Source organism: Rhea americana, unplaced genomic scaffold, assembly GCF_003343005.1.
Source record: "Rhea americana isolate MKP2758 unplaced genomic scaffold, rheAme1 scaffold_271, whole genome shotgun sequence".
Taxonomy (NCBI): Eukaryota; Metazoa; Chordata; class Aves; order Rheiformes; family Rheidae; genus Rhea; species Rhea americana.
In genome coordinates, this window is record NW_028186392.1 from 912,566 (window position 1) to 928,506 (window position 15,941).

Genomic DNA, 15,941 nt, shown 5'->3' on the forward strand with positions numbered 1-15,941 from the left:
TAAAATGGCCCTCTACTCCATCTCTCTCCTCTTTTTCCAAGATGTCCTCTCCCCCTCAGCTATGAGTTAACTGACTGCAATTGTTTGTCATCCTTGTAGCTCCAAGGTACCTTCTCCATCCTGACATGAAGAAAAGAAAGCAAAAGAGAACACCACACCTTTTTTTTTTTTTTTAACCTTTCCTGAGCAGTAGCTCTTTCTAGCATTTTTTTTAACGGACAGAAACGTAAGTTCTACATTACAGGACCTGGAAAGGAAGGACTTCCTTAGGGCAGACTCCCAGGTTCCCAGGAACCCATAACTATTCCTGCTCTACAATTTGGCTGCATGTATCAGACTGAGGTAATTACAGTGGCCAGCTTAGAGAGTGACTTTTCCCAAAAGGAATGAAATTGAAGTATAAGAATAAGCAGCAGTAAGACTAATACAATACACGAGATGAACTCAGCTAATTGAAACTCAGAGTACACGATAAAAAGATGCACGCTCAGATGGTACAAGGGACATAGCAACAGCAGAATAATGCCTTCAGAGTACTGCTGTTCTGGATTCCAAAGCCAGATTTTTTAACTGGAAATTTTACACAAGCCTAAAGCAGTCAATATGCAGTGACTGTAGCTTACATCCCTCTCTTTTGTCCATGTTCTCATTTTTAATTTTCTCCTATTTTTGAAGATCTCTATATATAGTCCTCAAAACTGCATCCATGCTGTGCAAAAGGCCATCCTGAATATCTCATTTTGGGGATGCATTTCTCATGTTTAACAACTATTTAAAATGCACCTGCACTGTAACTGAGCATTTCTGTATCATTAAATAACAGCCTGCCTCAAACATTTATGACAAAAATATACAGTTTCTACTCAGTTTTGGGTATTCTTTTTGAAGTATTTATGGTTAATATTAAGCAATTACTTGTTCTAAGATGTTACTATATTGGTAATTTAATCTAYATCTGATGGAAACTTGAAACAGACAACAAATTGCCTTTTGCTTTATTGGTTAGAAAAGATGAAGGTACAAGCTATTTAGAAACACTTAGTTTTGACAGCAATGATGCTGTCTGACATCTGTCCCACTTCTTTTGATGAAATTGTGGTGCAAATTGTTAAACAGATTAATATGATTATTTTACACTATATGTTAATATCTGCCAGTAGCAGAGCCACTACTGCGATTAAAGTTATTACTAAATAGGGCAATGGGCCAACTTACAAACACATCCCTTCTTTTTCTGCTGCTTTCATATTTATCATTAATAATGAAATGCAACTTTGTATGCATCAATATAATTCACAAGATGTTGAAGTTCTATAGGGTTGATACAGTGCTGATACAATGCATATTGTATATCACGTCTATTTCTAAGCTAGGGCTAAAAATATGTTAATACATTTACTTTTCACATGAATGGTGCTTCTACTTGAAGCATCAAGTTTAAACACATATACTCATCTTTGACTGAGTAAAGTTCTTTACGGTTACCTATACCACGGGAAAATTATTTTTTACCTCAGTATGTAACAACAATTATATCTTAAACATGAAACATGGGACTGAAACACGTAGACTGAACTTCCTTAATAGAATTTGAAGGTAATCTTACTTAGTTTTTCCAAATTAGTCTAAGAATATACCTAAATTCTGGAAAACTCTGCTTCAAATAAGTTTATCTGAATATTTAAAAAGATCTGAAAGGACAAAAAAAAAAAAAAAAAGCTTCAGTGCCACAGGAGGAGAAAGACTAAGTGAAAAAGTAAAAGAGTTTTACTTTTTTAAAAAGAACTGTACTCATAGCATGAATCTCAGGAAAACAATTTCCCTAAGCCGCAATTTTGTTCTTAAACTCACCAATTGCCATGAAAATTTCATTTACATTCATAGATGTTTTGGCAGATGTCTCCATGAACAATAAGCTGTTGTCATCTGCATAAGCCTGTGCTTCCTAAAAGTTAAAATGAAAATGCGTTATTTTTTTTTCAATCATACAATTAGTACATACAGTACTTTTACTGCTACTAATTGAATAAATTATTCATGTCAAATGTCAAACTTAATTTCTTACTCAAAAAAGTCCATTACTACATATAGTTTGTACATGCTACTGAAAGATCTATTTCTATACAACACAGTCAGTCTCAGTTCACGTTTATATTTAACAGCATGACCTCCACAACAAGTAGTCAGCCTACACATATAAGCTACTCCAACGAAAAGCTGTTTTATAAACAGAGTTTATCCATACATACCTGGAAATCCACAGCTCTTTTGTTAGCTAGATCAGCTTTGTTTCCTGCTAAAGCTATTACAATGTTAGGACTTGCTTGCCGCTGAAGTTCTTTGACCCAATTTTTCGCTCTGGCAAAGGATTCCTGTTAATGATTGCAAAGTGATGCAACTGAGTTTTAGGATCCTTTTGTACTCGATTATCCCAATCTTTGCTATTTGTACTTTAAGCAAGAAACCAATTAATACAAGACTGCAACCATTGTCCAAAGGCAAATTCCAACTTGCCAAGTGAGTTTTTTTAAGTAAAACATGTGCTTAGTTGGGACAATGTAGGAGATGTTTTTCTCCAATGTAGTGGGAGAAAAAGTAACTAAAGACAAGAGGACTTTTATGTAGACAGCATAAGGAGGGAGAAATGGTTTAAGAGAGAAAATGGGGATTTTAATTTCTCMCCCAGAAGAATCAAGATTATAAGCAGCTATGCTGAAAAAGTCTGAAATATTTTATAATTACCGAGTGCATTATGGCACAGGGTTTGGGAGTTATAGCTTTTAAGTCTCATCCTGCTGAAAGAAAACTGTATCAAAGACCTTATTAAACTTATCTGACCTAGTGTTCAAATAAAAGATAAGCCTAATATTTGGTCTCAATGGTTTGTGCTACATTTCCATTCCCTACCTGTAACTTGTAACAACAATAAGATATTAGTGTTTTCCAGTATCAATTGCACCAGCAGTATAGTGAGAGAAGTAGCACACTTCAACGGATTTAATTCTTTTTCAAAAGAATTTTCTCTAGAAAATGCTTTTCAAATCATTGATTTATAGACTGTACAAGGTCCTGCAGAATATAGCACCTTTAAAGTTCTACCAGTTAAGAATGAAATGCACAATGGTCCACCAATGCAACTGTTAAGCATAGTTCAGCCTCCAAAAGCACGTGAATCTCTCCTTTAATCTAATGAAATATAAAGCTTCGTTGTATCAACAGAGATCAAAGGAAAGCTGTATTGCTTATAGCTGTATAAGTATTTTTATTARTAAGAAGTATCTCATTTGTGATATCATAACCTAGTTAAACTATGCTTTGACAGTTACTAATGGATACATTACTATCACTTATTATTGGCTCAGAGCTAACTAGTTCTTATGGGACATACTTCTATTGAAGAAAAGGATATGCTTCACAGTGGACTGAAAATCTAACTGATCATAAATCAGTTCTACTCTTTCATTCTTTTTTGGCATTTTGCTCCCAAATAATGAGATATACTGCTTGCTCAAAAATACAAGTTTTCTGTGTAGAAAATTGTCACTTAATACACAGACTGCATTTAAAAAGGTTTGTTAGTTTGTTACAGCACAATAAAACCTCAGTCACTTTCAGCAGAAGTTAAAAATACTTTCAAGTGTTAAACCTGCCAAGTCCCATAGGCAGTTTCAGTGGCTCTACAGCCATAACTCCCCAACAGTTATATTAATTCTTTCATTTCAATATGAAAGAGACAACAAGAAGAATGAGAAACTGCTAAAAGCACAAAAGAATCCTGGAGACTGCAATTTGGCCAAAAAAAGGTTTCTAGCCATAATTTAACAATGCAYAGGTCACTACGAAATCATGAACTGATTCACACAAGGCAGTGAAAGAATCGGTTAGAGAATGCAAATCGAGTCCAGTAACTTCTAGATCCCTTTTTGTTTGTATAGCGTACTTACCTCATTTGTGATGTCGTATACAACTATAGCTGCTTGCGCTCCTCTGTAGTACATGGGTGCTAAACTGTGATATCGCTCTTGCCCAGCTGTATCCCAAATTTCAAATTTTACCGTCGTATCATCAAGACACACAGTCTGGGTTAGAAAAGCAGCTATAAGAAAGACAGAGGTGCTGAAAACACTCTGCTTATACTTGTATACTCAGATAAAATTAATTTCAAAGATGTATCAACTATGATTTCCTTAGACACTTAAAGCCTATTATTAAAATATAATGGCTCTGAAGCTGCTAAAAGTATTAGCTGCTACAGAATAATTCTGATCTATATAGAACAGCTTTTGGGACAACCAGTCTTTTCTCAAGTTAAAGATAAAAAAATAATTGGGAAGAATAAACTTTTCTTAATAGTGAATCTGATCAACACAAGCCTTCTCTTAAGTCTTCTAGACACACTTCATAGAGGCAATAGATTATACAGACAACCACAGCATCCTGCCACACTATATTCCAATAGCTCAGATATTCACAGTTCTACACTGTACTTACATTCTGTGAATATGTTAAAAGTCTCAATTTTCAGCTCACAATTCCATCTTAGTTAAGATTGGAAGTAAGAATCACTTCTCAAAAGCTCTTGCTTTTAAAGCAGCCATACAATTGTATTTTTCACTTTGCAAGTCATCTCAAGAGAACCCGCATCCATTGCCATGACAGCTGAAGGCATTTATCTACCTAAATGTCATTATCCTAAATGATGATGATATAATTATAGAAAACAGTAGAGTAATTGATATCAAGTGTTCAGAAAGTTACTAATAAATTTCTTCCCTTCAGATTAAAGTTATATATTAGAAATATGGAGGGGAGTATCCATACAATATAGAAATCCATATTATCAGCAGTAAGCTATAGTCAAGAATTTTTTTGGAGAAAACACTGAAAAGCAAGGAGGTTTCCTTCTACTACGCTTTTTTAAGCGCTCCTAGTTTTTACAGTTATGTTTTCTACTTCAACTATTCAAATTTGAAAAAGGCAAAAATCTGTTGTGGTAATCTGACAAGCTGTCTTGATTACCTGCTCCGTGAAGTTAGTAACATGTTTGCCCAGATCTCGTATACCCCATACAACAGGAAGTGCTACAGTTTCAAGAATTTAGATGGAAATTTAGAGCAATTCAGCATAAATGCTTGGAGTTGTTTTTCCAGTCATGCTACACATTTAGTGAAATAATACTGTAGATCGGCTTGCCATTCTATGAAAAATTAAGAAAATTATTTTTAGTACCTTCTCCTTTGATAAAATGCTAAGAAAAGTCTCCTGCTTTACCAAACTGGATCTCATCAGCAAGCATACTGACAGACTGTAGCAGATTTAAACAAATGTTGGAAGTTGCAATGACCCATAATCCAGGCACGCCTGGGATATCACCCAGCCCACACACTCCAAGACATTATAGCCTATGAATCATTTCTAAACTGCTGCAACTTTCAGTCCAACTTATTACAGTAAACCAAAGCAAGCCAATCTTGCTCTACAAATGAAACTGTAACTACCATCCAGGAACTGACTAGCAAGTGGTCAGATGTTCCTTCATCAGGGGTATTAGCGTCCATCAGAGAGATGAACAGAAAGGCTGGAGAAGAGAAAAGCTTTGATGCTCTTAAAGCACTAACTCTCTCCAAATGCTAAGTATCCAAGCACTGGTAAAATAGGCTGCTCTTGGCAGTTCCTTAATCCAGTCGAGTATCAGAATAAAAAAATAAAAAACCCAACATGCTGCATCAAAGTAAGAGTTTCCTTCTTAAAACCAGCTCAATACCAAATTCCTCCAGGGCAGAGATGAGACGTTAAAAAAAATGAAATTTGAAATTCGTACAGATATTCCCTTCAGTGGAAGAATGTACCTACACTCCATATATGAAGGGATGTATTCAGAAAGAAAATTAAAACAAGGGATTTATTCTTTGCAATCCTTTTGCTTTCCCTGAAAGGAATCTTTCAACCACCACAGAAATGCCTGTAACTAACTTATGTAAACAAAATAGCTTCCTTTTATCTCACAAGGCCATAGTTAATTGATAACTAATTGATTAACTGTGTTAATTATCTGAAACCCAATTAACCTTACTAGCCATACTTTTGTTAAGCCATTTGCAAGCATTGCTACACTAGTCCAAAGTGGCAAAGTCTAGGTATCATACACACCATCATCACATYGTCAGCGTGTCTGCCTCTAACTGCACTCTCTTCTGGAAGAGATTTTATTCAGATTCACAATGCACATAAGCTCCTCTTTGTTCAAAGGCCCTTCTGTATACAAAGAAAATTATACCTTAAACAAGCTATAGAATTAACTACTTTCTCTAAACAAAAACAGTTTGAGCCCCAGTATTGCTGTATTTATTATTTCTAAGCTGTGTATCAGGGCATTCCCTTGTTTTCGTTTTATGTAAAAGAGGGGTATAAGTTAATATGGAGTTTATCATAAGCTGTATATATCTTAACTTGGACTTAAAGTTCTCATTTAAGCTTTATATAGCTTTTAAACAGTGTTTAGACTATCCCTTATTCTATCCAGATACCAAAACACATAAACAAACAAAACCCCAGAAGTTAAATGAATCTGAGAACTGAAATTTTACAAAGGATTTGAAAGAACTTGAACGTTCTTTTCTCCCCCCCCCMAAAAAAGAAAAGAAATAGGAAAATTAATTTTCTATAGATCTTTGGGAATGCTTTCCATATTACCACATTGCAATATGAAATTATATACAGAAGCCTTTCACACCAATACCTACCCTAAAGCCACTGTAAGAGGCACCTAGCCAAAAATGAGCTCTATTAAGAGACTGCTAAGAGAGAAAAGTGGTTCTCCCATTTATGCTGAGATATACAAAATAAATACACCAACTCTAACAACTAGATGCAAAAAAGACGCAATAAAGTTCAGCCTGTCCTTTTTATTTTTGTGACCTTTGCAGATCCTTATATTTCAACAACTGTTCATGCGTAAAGACACACACAGACGACTGAAAGGGCTTCACATAAATATTACAATGGAACACAGACTCATTCATGCAAGCAGTAACAGGGACTGCTAGAGATCATTAACCAATCTATAAAAAAMCTGTATCTTTAAGTCTCTACACTAATAGGTGGTTTTAAGGGAAGTTCAAATGTAACCAAGAAGGAATACAGATCAGAAAGCACAAATAGTTTCAACACTTCAGATAACAGAAGGAAGCTTTCAATGAAAAAAATAATTACAACAGAACAAGTAAGTCTGTTTACTATTATATGGGAATTTTTTTTGCCTTCCAGTAGACAGCACGTGTTTTGTTTGCTGCTATAAAACATAAAAACAGCACATTTAATCCTTTGGTTATTAATAAAAAAAAGAACATCTAAAAATATATCAAGCTCTCCCAATCCAAAAGCAAAGTCAAGCTATATAAATGGCAATACAACCTTTTTGGAAGGTGAAGTACGGTTTTCATAGAAACCTAGTCATGAAGAAGCAAACAGCACCATTAAAATAGCTACACATCCATCCATAAAATTTAACATCTATCAATCCCAGTTTTCAAAGCTATGCAATTCAAATATACATTTACTTTCTCCATGTGACACGAATGTTTGCTACAACTCTGTGCCAACTACAACCTTACATAGTTACAGCTCTCAATTAGAGACACAGGTCTCAGATTTAATCCTTGTTGACACTATCCCAGAAGTGACATTACATTCAAGGTTGTCAATGGCAAGGACAATACGAAGTCAACGTGAAACAAATTAACAGGATATTTTTCTCACCTCCAATAGTACTTTCTTGAAACTCATGAAACTGTCCCTTTACAAATCGAAGCACCAAACTTGATTTGCCAACTGCAGACTCTCCTAGAAGTACTAGTTTGAACTGGCAAATTTTATTTCCAGCATTCGGCCCATTGGGTCTTGTTGCTCCTCGGTTAGCCATGCCTAAATTAGAAAGAAGTCTTTTGTTTCAAATTCTTGAAAGCAAATTCCAGGATGCAAAACTCAGCAGTGCTTCTGCTAGTAAYAACCTGTTTATAAAAAGATAGTGCGTGGTATTAGATTTACAAACCAAGTAAGAAAAATGTAAATCACCAATGCAACATGGATTACATATAACTAGTCCTTATATTTACCAAAATCAATGGCCCAGTGTATGGCTACTACCACTGTGAAGAATTAGTGATCTTCTCGCATACCTAGTCTTCCTATTAGATCTTCTAATTAGGACATTAAAGTCCAAATATTGTTTTCTCTTGCAAGACTTCAGTCTCTTATTTCATAACAAACCAAAATTAAAATAAAACAGCACAACAGATTTAGCCTTGCAAGTTATTGCTAAAATCTCAAGTGAGATTTCTTTTTTTCAGAATTTTACTAATTGAGTAATACTTGATTACTCAGAAATTAGCACCAGTAAATTTAACAAAAAAAGAAAAAAATCTTGGGGCAAACTGGGAAACTGAGTCACCATATCAAGTTCTTTGCAAGTGTTTTATCAATTCACTTCTATCTGTGCATTAAAATGCATTCTTCTTAAATAAAACAGTACAGAAGATCTTGATGTACAAATCATTAATACCTTTTCTAGTTAACAAACATTCTGAGAAGCAAAACTGCAAAGCCTTTCACAAGCAGAAAACTGAACTGCCTTCAGAGTAGCAGGAAATCCAGATCATTTTGTGTAAGCCACTAGAAGACTAACAAATGGTTATAAATTGGTATTTCTAACACATGTCCTAGCAGATCAGTATTCACAACTGAAATCTTTGTTAATAATGGATGCTACCAGCATATTCCTTGGCCTATCTCCTCAACTTGCAAGCTACTTCAAAAAAACTCAGAATGTGTTTGTATGCACAGGGAAGCCTACAGCCTCTGCTAGCCTCACATCTTAGCCTAAGATGTATGTTTCTCCACGCTTAACAGTACAGATGAAGTCTTTCATAGATAGATACTGCTGTATGAAATACTGGCATAATATTGCCTGTCTAGCTTTTCTGTATTCCCTCTACTCTCACTTCCCAAAATAAAATTCCAAGAGATTCCATAGGAAATATACCTAAATGATGGTCAACCAATTCTGTGTGAAAAAGATATTTCCGTACTTAATTTTAAGTTGTTAAAAAACAACCTAAAACTTTGTCCTACTACAGCAGGCTAACTACTTGAATTAAGTGCACTTGTTGAGGATATGGTTGTCTAGTATCCAAGACACAAGAAAGTCTAGAGCACATTTTCCTAGTGTAGAATATAGCTTTAATGTTGCAAAAATGTAAGCAAATATACTGTCAAACAGCTTCTTGCTCTTTCTTCCTTACATTTTGAATGAAGCAATAGCTTCAATCATTAGCCATCTCCCTGTTTCAAACCATTAACACGTAACTATCAGGGACTTGAGGATTTCAGTTTACTACTTACCCATGCAACAACTAGCTTGCACACTAATCCTCCATGCCTCTTACCAACTACCCTTTTGTAAATTTAACCCAAATCTTGCACAATTAATGGAAGAATCTCCTGTTCTGCAGAGTGCTTCATACTAGGAAAAAACTATTATCCAATAAAATACTCCCTTAACTCCTGATTTCCATACATTAAGTCTGAAAACCAACAAAACAGCTAAATTGGTACCTTCTTTCTCAGTATAAAAAGAATCTGAATATAGGTATTACAAAGAAAATATTTTCCAGGGTCTTAAAGATATTTTTATTCTCTTATGTTGCTCCTTTTCCCATACCTCAAAATAATTTAGCATCTTCCAGGAAGAATAATCCAATCTTGTATTCATCCCTGTCTGTCCTKAGTTTCTGTCCTGTTTGACAATTATGATATCATTAAATCAACAGAATTCTTTATTTCAATATTGCAACATAATCAAAATACATATTTTTAGATAAGATCTAATTGTAGATATATATTCTCACAAATACAAGGAAGAAAAAGCATGGCACAGACTTTCAGAGGCTGTTTTGCCTCTAACTTTCTTTCACTAACACTATTATCAACTACTATGATAATTACACATTTGAATTCTTTCCCATTAATTTAAAAGTTAAGACTTCCTATCCTTATGGCATTAAAAAGAACTGGTGCACAGTTAGCACATTGGTTCTCATGCAAGATCTCTTTTTTTTTTCCCATGTACTAGTGAGAAGTTGAAGCAATTTGGACAAAAATGGATGATTGACAACAGTTAATCTCTCCCTAATTACACTACAGGAAATAAAACAGCAAGGTATAGCCAAAATAGAGGCAGCTCACAATACTGTTAGTCATTTGTTTCTCTCTAGATTTTGGAAGAGGAAGGCAGGTAATCATTCAAGTTATTTCTGTTTTAAAATAAAAATACTTCTGCTTGCACTGCAACATTCTAATGTGTTTGGAAAATCATGAAATAATGTAAAAACCTTCATCTTAATTCATCTTCTTCTAGACTTTACAGCATTAAGAGTGACAATGTACGAGTTAAATCCAATGACCAAGGGGATTAGCACAGTTTGTGAGCAAGTGACTTTTAGAGGTTGCGCGGTGAGGAAATCTATTCACCACAGTGGTTACTCTGTGGCTACTTTTTTTGCTTGCTTTGTGTTTACTGTACAAACTACTACTAACAAAAGCAGGCATACTAGAAAAGCAGTCAAGATTGATTTAATTCACATAGCATCTGTTCATTTCAGTTGGCCATTTACAACCTTTAGTAATTCAGATTATGCATCACCTAAACAGTTGAAACAGGTTGTTAAGACAGTATCTAATTCAACTTTGGTAATCGGGCCAGTCTACAGAAGAGGTTTATCTGAAAAACTTTAAGTTTACAGCTTTATAACACCCCTCATCCTTCAATCAACCTAAATACATAGCCATCACATATGAAATTAATCAGTTTTCAAGTCAATAGCAATCGTGCTCCCTGCAAAACCATCAAGTCCTGGAAGCATACTGCAAACATCCTTCATTTAACAGTAACATGAATATATCTAATAACTTAATGCTAAGAACTACCACAATCATACTACCCACTTTTTAACAGATTTGGATAAAAAATGCACACCTGAATACCCAGTAAAGCATACACACCTGATTTTCGATAAATAGAAAATTAACCATCACCTTCTACAAGCCTAAGTGGAAATCATCATGTTTCGAGTTTCGGATCATACTGAAACTGTTCTGTAAGTGTGGAACACAACAGAATCCAAGTATGAAAAGAGATGAATAAAAAGAATTTCTTAACTTGAAGAAAAGTAGCACTATAGTTTGACATAYAGCCATTACAAAACACTGCTGGTGTGTGTGATGTTTTTCTTTCCTTTTAAGATTTATGTGCTGAATGTAACACCTCACAGACTGAAAAGTAGCCTTCAATGCTTATCAATGTCTATAAGTACCTGAAGGAATAGTGTCAAGCGGATGGGGACAAACTCTTTTCAGTTGTCCCCTGTGACAGGACAAGAGGCAATGGGCAGAAATTGAACCACAGGAAGTTCTGCCTGACCATGAGGGGGAATTTCTTCACTGTGAGAGTGACAGAGCACTGGAACAGGTTGCCCAGAGAGGTTGTGGAGTCTCCTTCTCTGGAGATCTTCAAGGCCCGCCTGGATGCAACCCTGTCTAACAYGCTCTAGGTGACCCTGCTTGAGCAGGGGGGTTGGACTAGATGATCTCCAGAGGTCYCTTCCAACCTCAACCATTCTGTGATTCTATGAATGCTACAGACCCCATACAAACTCCTAGCCTCATTTGTTCTCCATTTCCTTAGGTCACATGTAAAATACTAGCCCTGGGAACCATTAAAAAAAAAAATCATGTAGAAGAGAGGGAAACCACTTTCAGTACCCCAAACAAACAAACTGTAAATACAAGTCTTTTCTGACATATGGCCTTTCAAAACAATTCTGAATATTCTGAATGCTTAACAGTTGTACCTATTTCTTACACTAAGCTTTGATGAAAATCTCCAGGAAAAGATCTAGTATCCCCTCAAGTTTCATATCCTGAATAATCTTTGTAATTTATTGATAGTTTTGGAATACTTGAACGAAAACCTTCGCAAGACATTTTTAATTCATTTACACAAAAGCAAATAGAAAACAGTTTGATCTGAATAAAACTTTTAAATGTGTATGTCARGAATTAATGTAAAGAAATGACTTATATAAGCATATTTTCCTGCTGAGGAAAATATTTCAATTTCTGAAGGTTTTCAATATAACATGCATAATTTCATAGATGAATGGCTTCATATGTATAGAAATGACAGATTTTCCTACTTTTACGGAGTATTATACAAGATTATATACTAGTAAGCAAAGATCATTTTGAATTCTTGGGCACTATAACAATAACACAAAGGGACCTTCTGTCAAGTAGGAACTTTCACTTTTGATTAGCCCCCCAGCATGATAGCAGCTCTATGCCTGAACACCAGAAGAACAAAGTTCAGGGCTTATTACTAGGAAAGTACTCCTGTTAATCCTATCTAGTGATCTAATAGATGCTGAGTTTATTCTCTTATCATCCCTTTAGAAAAGAAACTTATGCTGCTAGGTAATATTTGTTAAGTTTCATTTATAAGAGAAGGAAGTGTTTTCATAACTATTTTATTAGAACATCATGTGATTTTTCTCATGTTTGAAGATGAAAAAAATTCATCAATCCTTACCAATCTCTACAACTCCACGATTCAGTGAGATAATTCATAAATTGAATCTATTCAGTCATGTAAGTGTTCAAATCAGTGCCTATTTTAAACTACAAGAAAGTTAATATACAAGAATCAAAATATCATTAGTTACAAAAGCAGGCCTACCAATGGGATTAAGACAGCTAACAGCGTTCCTTTAGTGAATGAATTCTGTATTACCAAATACAAAGGCAACAAAAGAAATTAATGACAACAAATTTAAAACTGAAACACACCATCATTTAAATATTTTGATATTTCATAGYCAATGACAAATGTTTTTTCCTATGAACATAATTTAACATCATAGTAATTTCTAATAACTTTGTCATACTTTGTGACCAGAGTCAGAAGTATAAAATGCAGATCAGTAAAAAACAGACTCTAAACAACTATGTAATTCAGGGATAAAGTATATTAGATACAAACACACTTTCAAGTTTTAAATAACTTGCAAATTAGAACAGATAAACGACTGCTTCTGGCTGACTGTATTTGAAATCCAATGTTATGTGACTATTTTGGACACTGTCAACACTGAGGTTAAAGCCATTACCTGCTTCRAATTAGTTTGTACTGAACTAGCTTGAGTATTTTATACAGCAGCATCTAAATAAAATTATGTAGTAGGCAGTCCTACCAGCCAGTTTTTTGTTATTCTGTTCTCAAGTTGACAAAATTAGCATGGTATTGTAGCATTCAAGATAGTAACAGTCACAATTATCAAAACATTTGCCACTTTATATTGAAACATAATGAAATAGTATGTTAAACAAGTGAATCAACAGTAGAAGAAACTCATGACCTTCCAATTAAAAATAATAGTCATCCTGTAAGTTCACATGAACAATATATATTATTAACTGCTTTGAGATAAACTAGCTTATCATACCGGAAATGCAAGTAATGATGACTCTATTATCATGGTCTCTAACSACCTCATTTCAGTTAACATTCATATTCTGTTGACATTTCTTATAATAAGGCAAAAAAAAAAAATCACAGATGAGTAAATTATCCTTCCTGCAACTCTAAGAAATCACCCCCAAATCAGAAAAAAACAAGAATGCCATGCTTTTTATTTGCTCTGAGTGGCACCTGGACAGAGCTGATTAATTTCAGCTTAACTGTTCAGTCTCTCTTTTCCATTCCTAGGCTGAGAGAAGTTAAAAAAAATAAAAAGGCAAAAGATTTAAAAAAAATGCTGAGGGACTCATTTTGTCTTTCATCTCTAAAAGATACCAGAGCATAGGTTTGTCTCTCTACCACACTACAGCTTTATCCCTAGCACCAACCAAGCCTTAGGTACAAGTGTATATAGGCCAGGCCTGTCTTTGGGAGTAAGTGGAGAGAGGGGTCTGCCGAGTCTCATTCAGGATTCCCCGCATAGCCACACGTGGTCACGGTATTTTCCTTCCCACCTTATTCATCGTCTCTCTCCGGATCATGGGYAGAAAAGAGGTACCCACCCTCACCTTCTCCATCGCACACTGGACTAGAAAGATACGCCCCTTCCCTTACAGGAGAACTAAGTAGTAGTAACTCACTGCAGAAGCGTCCACACACACAGGGAGGGTCCTCATTCCCTTCTGCCCCGCTTCTTGCTGTGATTCTGAGCCCAGATCCTCCAACCCCTGCTGCCGCCTTACCTCCCCCGCGGCTCCCTTCCAGCCACAAGCAGAGGAATAAGGGGAAGTGGGAGAATCGGGGGCGCCATTTTGAGACGGGAAAAACGAGACCAGCCTCTCCCCTCCGCCCGCGGGGCTGCCCACCGCACCGCAGCCCGCACCGCGGCCCAACACTCTCGCACCGCCCGGCGGCGGCGCGCACCCAGGCTGCCACCGGGGGTTGTGGCGCACGGAGAAGAGCGATGCGAACAACGGCCCGTCCCCCGAGACCCGCGCGGGCCCCGCCGCCCCCCGAGCGGCCCCCTGCCGCGCACGCCCGCCGCCGCCTCCTCACCTGGCCGGGCCGCGGCGGCCGCGCGCGCGGGGGGGAGGGAGGGGAGCCGGATAGCGGCGTCTCTGTCTCTGCAGCAGGGCTGAAGGGCGATCCTGGGCCGGGGAGGGGAAGGAGGGAAGAGAAGGAGAGGCGGCTCCCCGCGGGGCGCAGGAGCGGCTTGGGGCGGAGGCGCTGCCGTGCCTCGCCCGCGCCGCCGCCAGCTTCCGCCCCTTCCTCGGCCCGGACCAAAACACACGCACTTCCGCCGCCGCCGCCACGTCACGGCCCGCACGCGAGAGGCGCTTCCGGTTCGCCCGCGCGTCACGTGGCCGTCCCCGCTCTTCCCTTCTTTTCGTGTCCTCCCTCCGCTCCCGGGCTGTTACCACGGCAACGCCGAAGGGCTGAGACCCGCCCCCAGCAGTCGCCGTCGCGTGCCAGTGCACGCGGGGGCCTATGAGAGAGGCGCGAGGAGGGCTCGCCCCGCCCCGCTGCGCCAACGGCCAGTGCCGCGGTGGCGGCGGCCGCGCCGGGCGCGGGGGGGTCGGTACTGGCCGGGCGGGAAGGACGTGCCCGCCGGGGGGAGTCGGGCCTTCGTTTTGCAGGGAATGCCTAATGTCCTGGTCTCCTAAATATTAAGGAACAGAGTCACTGAGAACAACCAAGAGTGCTAGATGCCTGTCTGGCAGACAGAGCAAGCAGAGTGTGGCATGATGTGGCCACTGAGGGATGTGGGCTGGATTCCCTGCCCCGGTTCAGTGCTTTAAAAGGACCAAAGCCCTCAACAAAACTAGCTGAGAAAAGGAAGTACACAGGAAAAATCTGAATTACAACTGAGAATCTGCTTAACACTTCAATCAAGCAGTTACTGCTAAGTTTTCAGGACAGGATCAATACCGGGACAGTGCTAAAACAGAGGAGAATAGGCTGACAAGGGCAAAGAGTCTTCATTGCTCTAGATGTAAATGTCACAATACATGCAAATTTTGGATCATACACCTGACACAGGAGATTGCAGTACATGTGTGATTTTTGTTCTGTATTGTCAGTGCATTGTGCCTACTGTAATCCTGCATGCATTTTTGATGTCTATAACTGAGGAAGGATGTAGAAAAATCAGAGAGAATTCTGGAAAAGCCTATATGAATGATTAGAAGACTGGAAAACTTCCCTAATGGTGAACGATGAGTCCAATCTACCAACCTCATACAAGAGAAAGATAAGGCACACTTGGTCACAAATTACAAGCAGGCAAACAAAACAGTTATAATAAATAACAATAATAAATAACAAAACAGTTATAATAAATGTGTCTCTAATCTTGCAGGTTTAATAAGGT

General features: G+C 37.6%; 1 protein-coding gene across 7 annotated transcripts in view; it reads right to left on the bottom strand.

The window, feature by feature from the left end:
* RAB5A (RAB5A, member RAS oncogene family) overlaps nt 1–14,876 on the bottom strand; it is a 22,510-nt gene extending 7,634 nt beyond the window's left edge. For 2 of the 7 annotated variants that reach the window (XR_014896265.1, XM_085308244.1), the window contains exons 1-5: nt 14,627–14,876; nt 7,759–8,009; nt 3,945–4,096; nt 2,250–2,372; nt 1,852–1,945 (exon numbers count right to left, since the gene is read on the bottom strand). Coding sequence is in view for 6 of the 7 variants with exons in the window: in XM_085308244.1 (XP_085164370.1) it covers nt 1,852–1,945; nt 2,250–2,372; nt 3,945–4,096; nt 7,759–7,921 (532 nt within the window). In the remaining variant the exon portion in view is untranslated. Of the gene's footprint in view, nt 1–1,851; nt 1,946–2,249; nt 2,373–3,944; nt 4,097–7,758; nt 8,010–9,718; nt 9,794–14,211; nt 14,388–14,626 lie in introns of those variants that run through there. The other 5 variants (XM_085308243.1, XM_085308240.1, XM_085308242.1 and 2 more) reach the window with 5 other exon arrangements.
* Nucleotides 14,877–15,941: the final 1,065 nt, after the last annotated feature.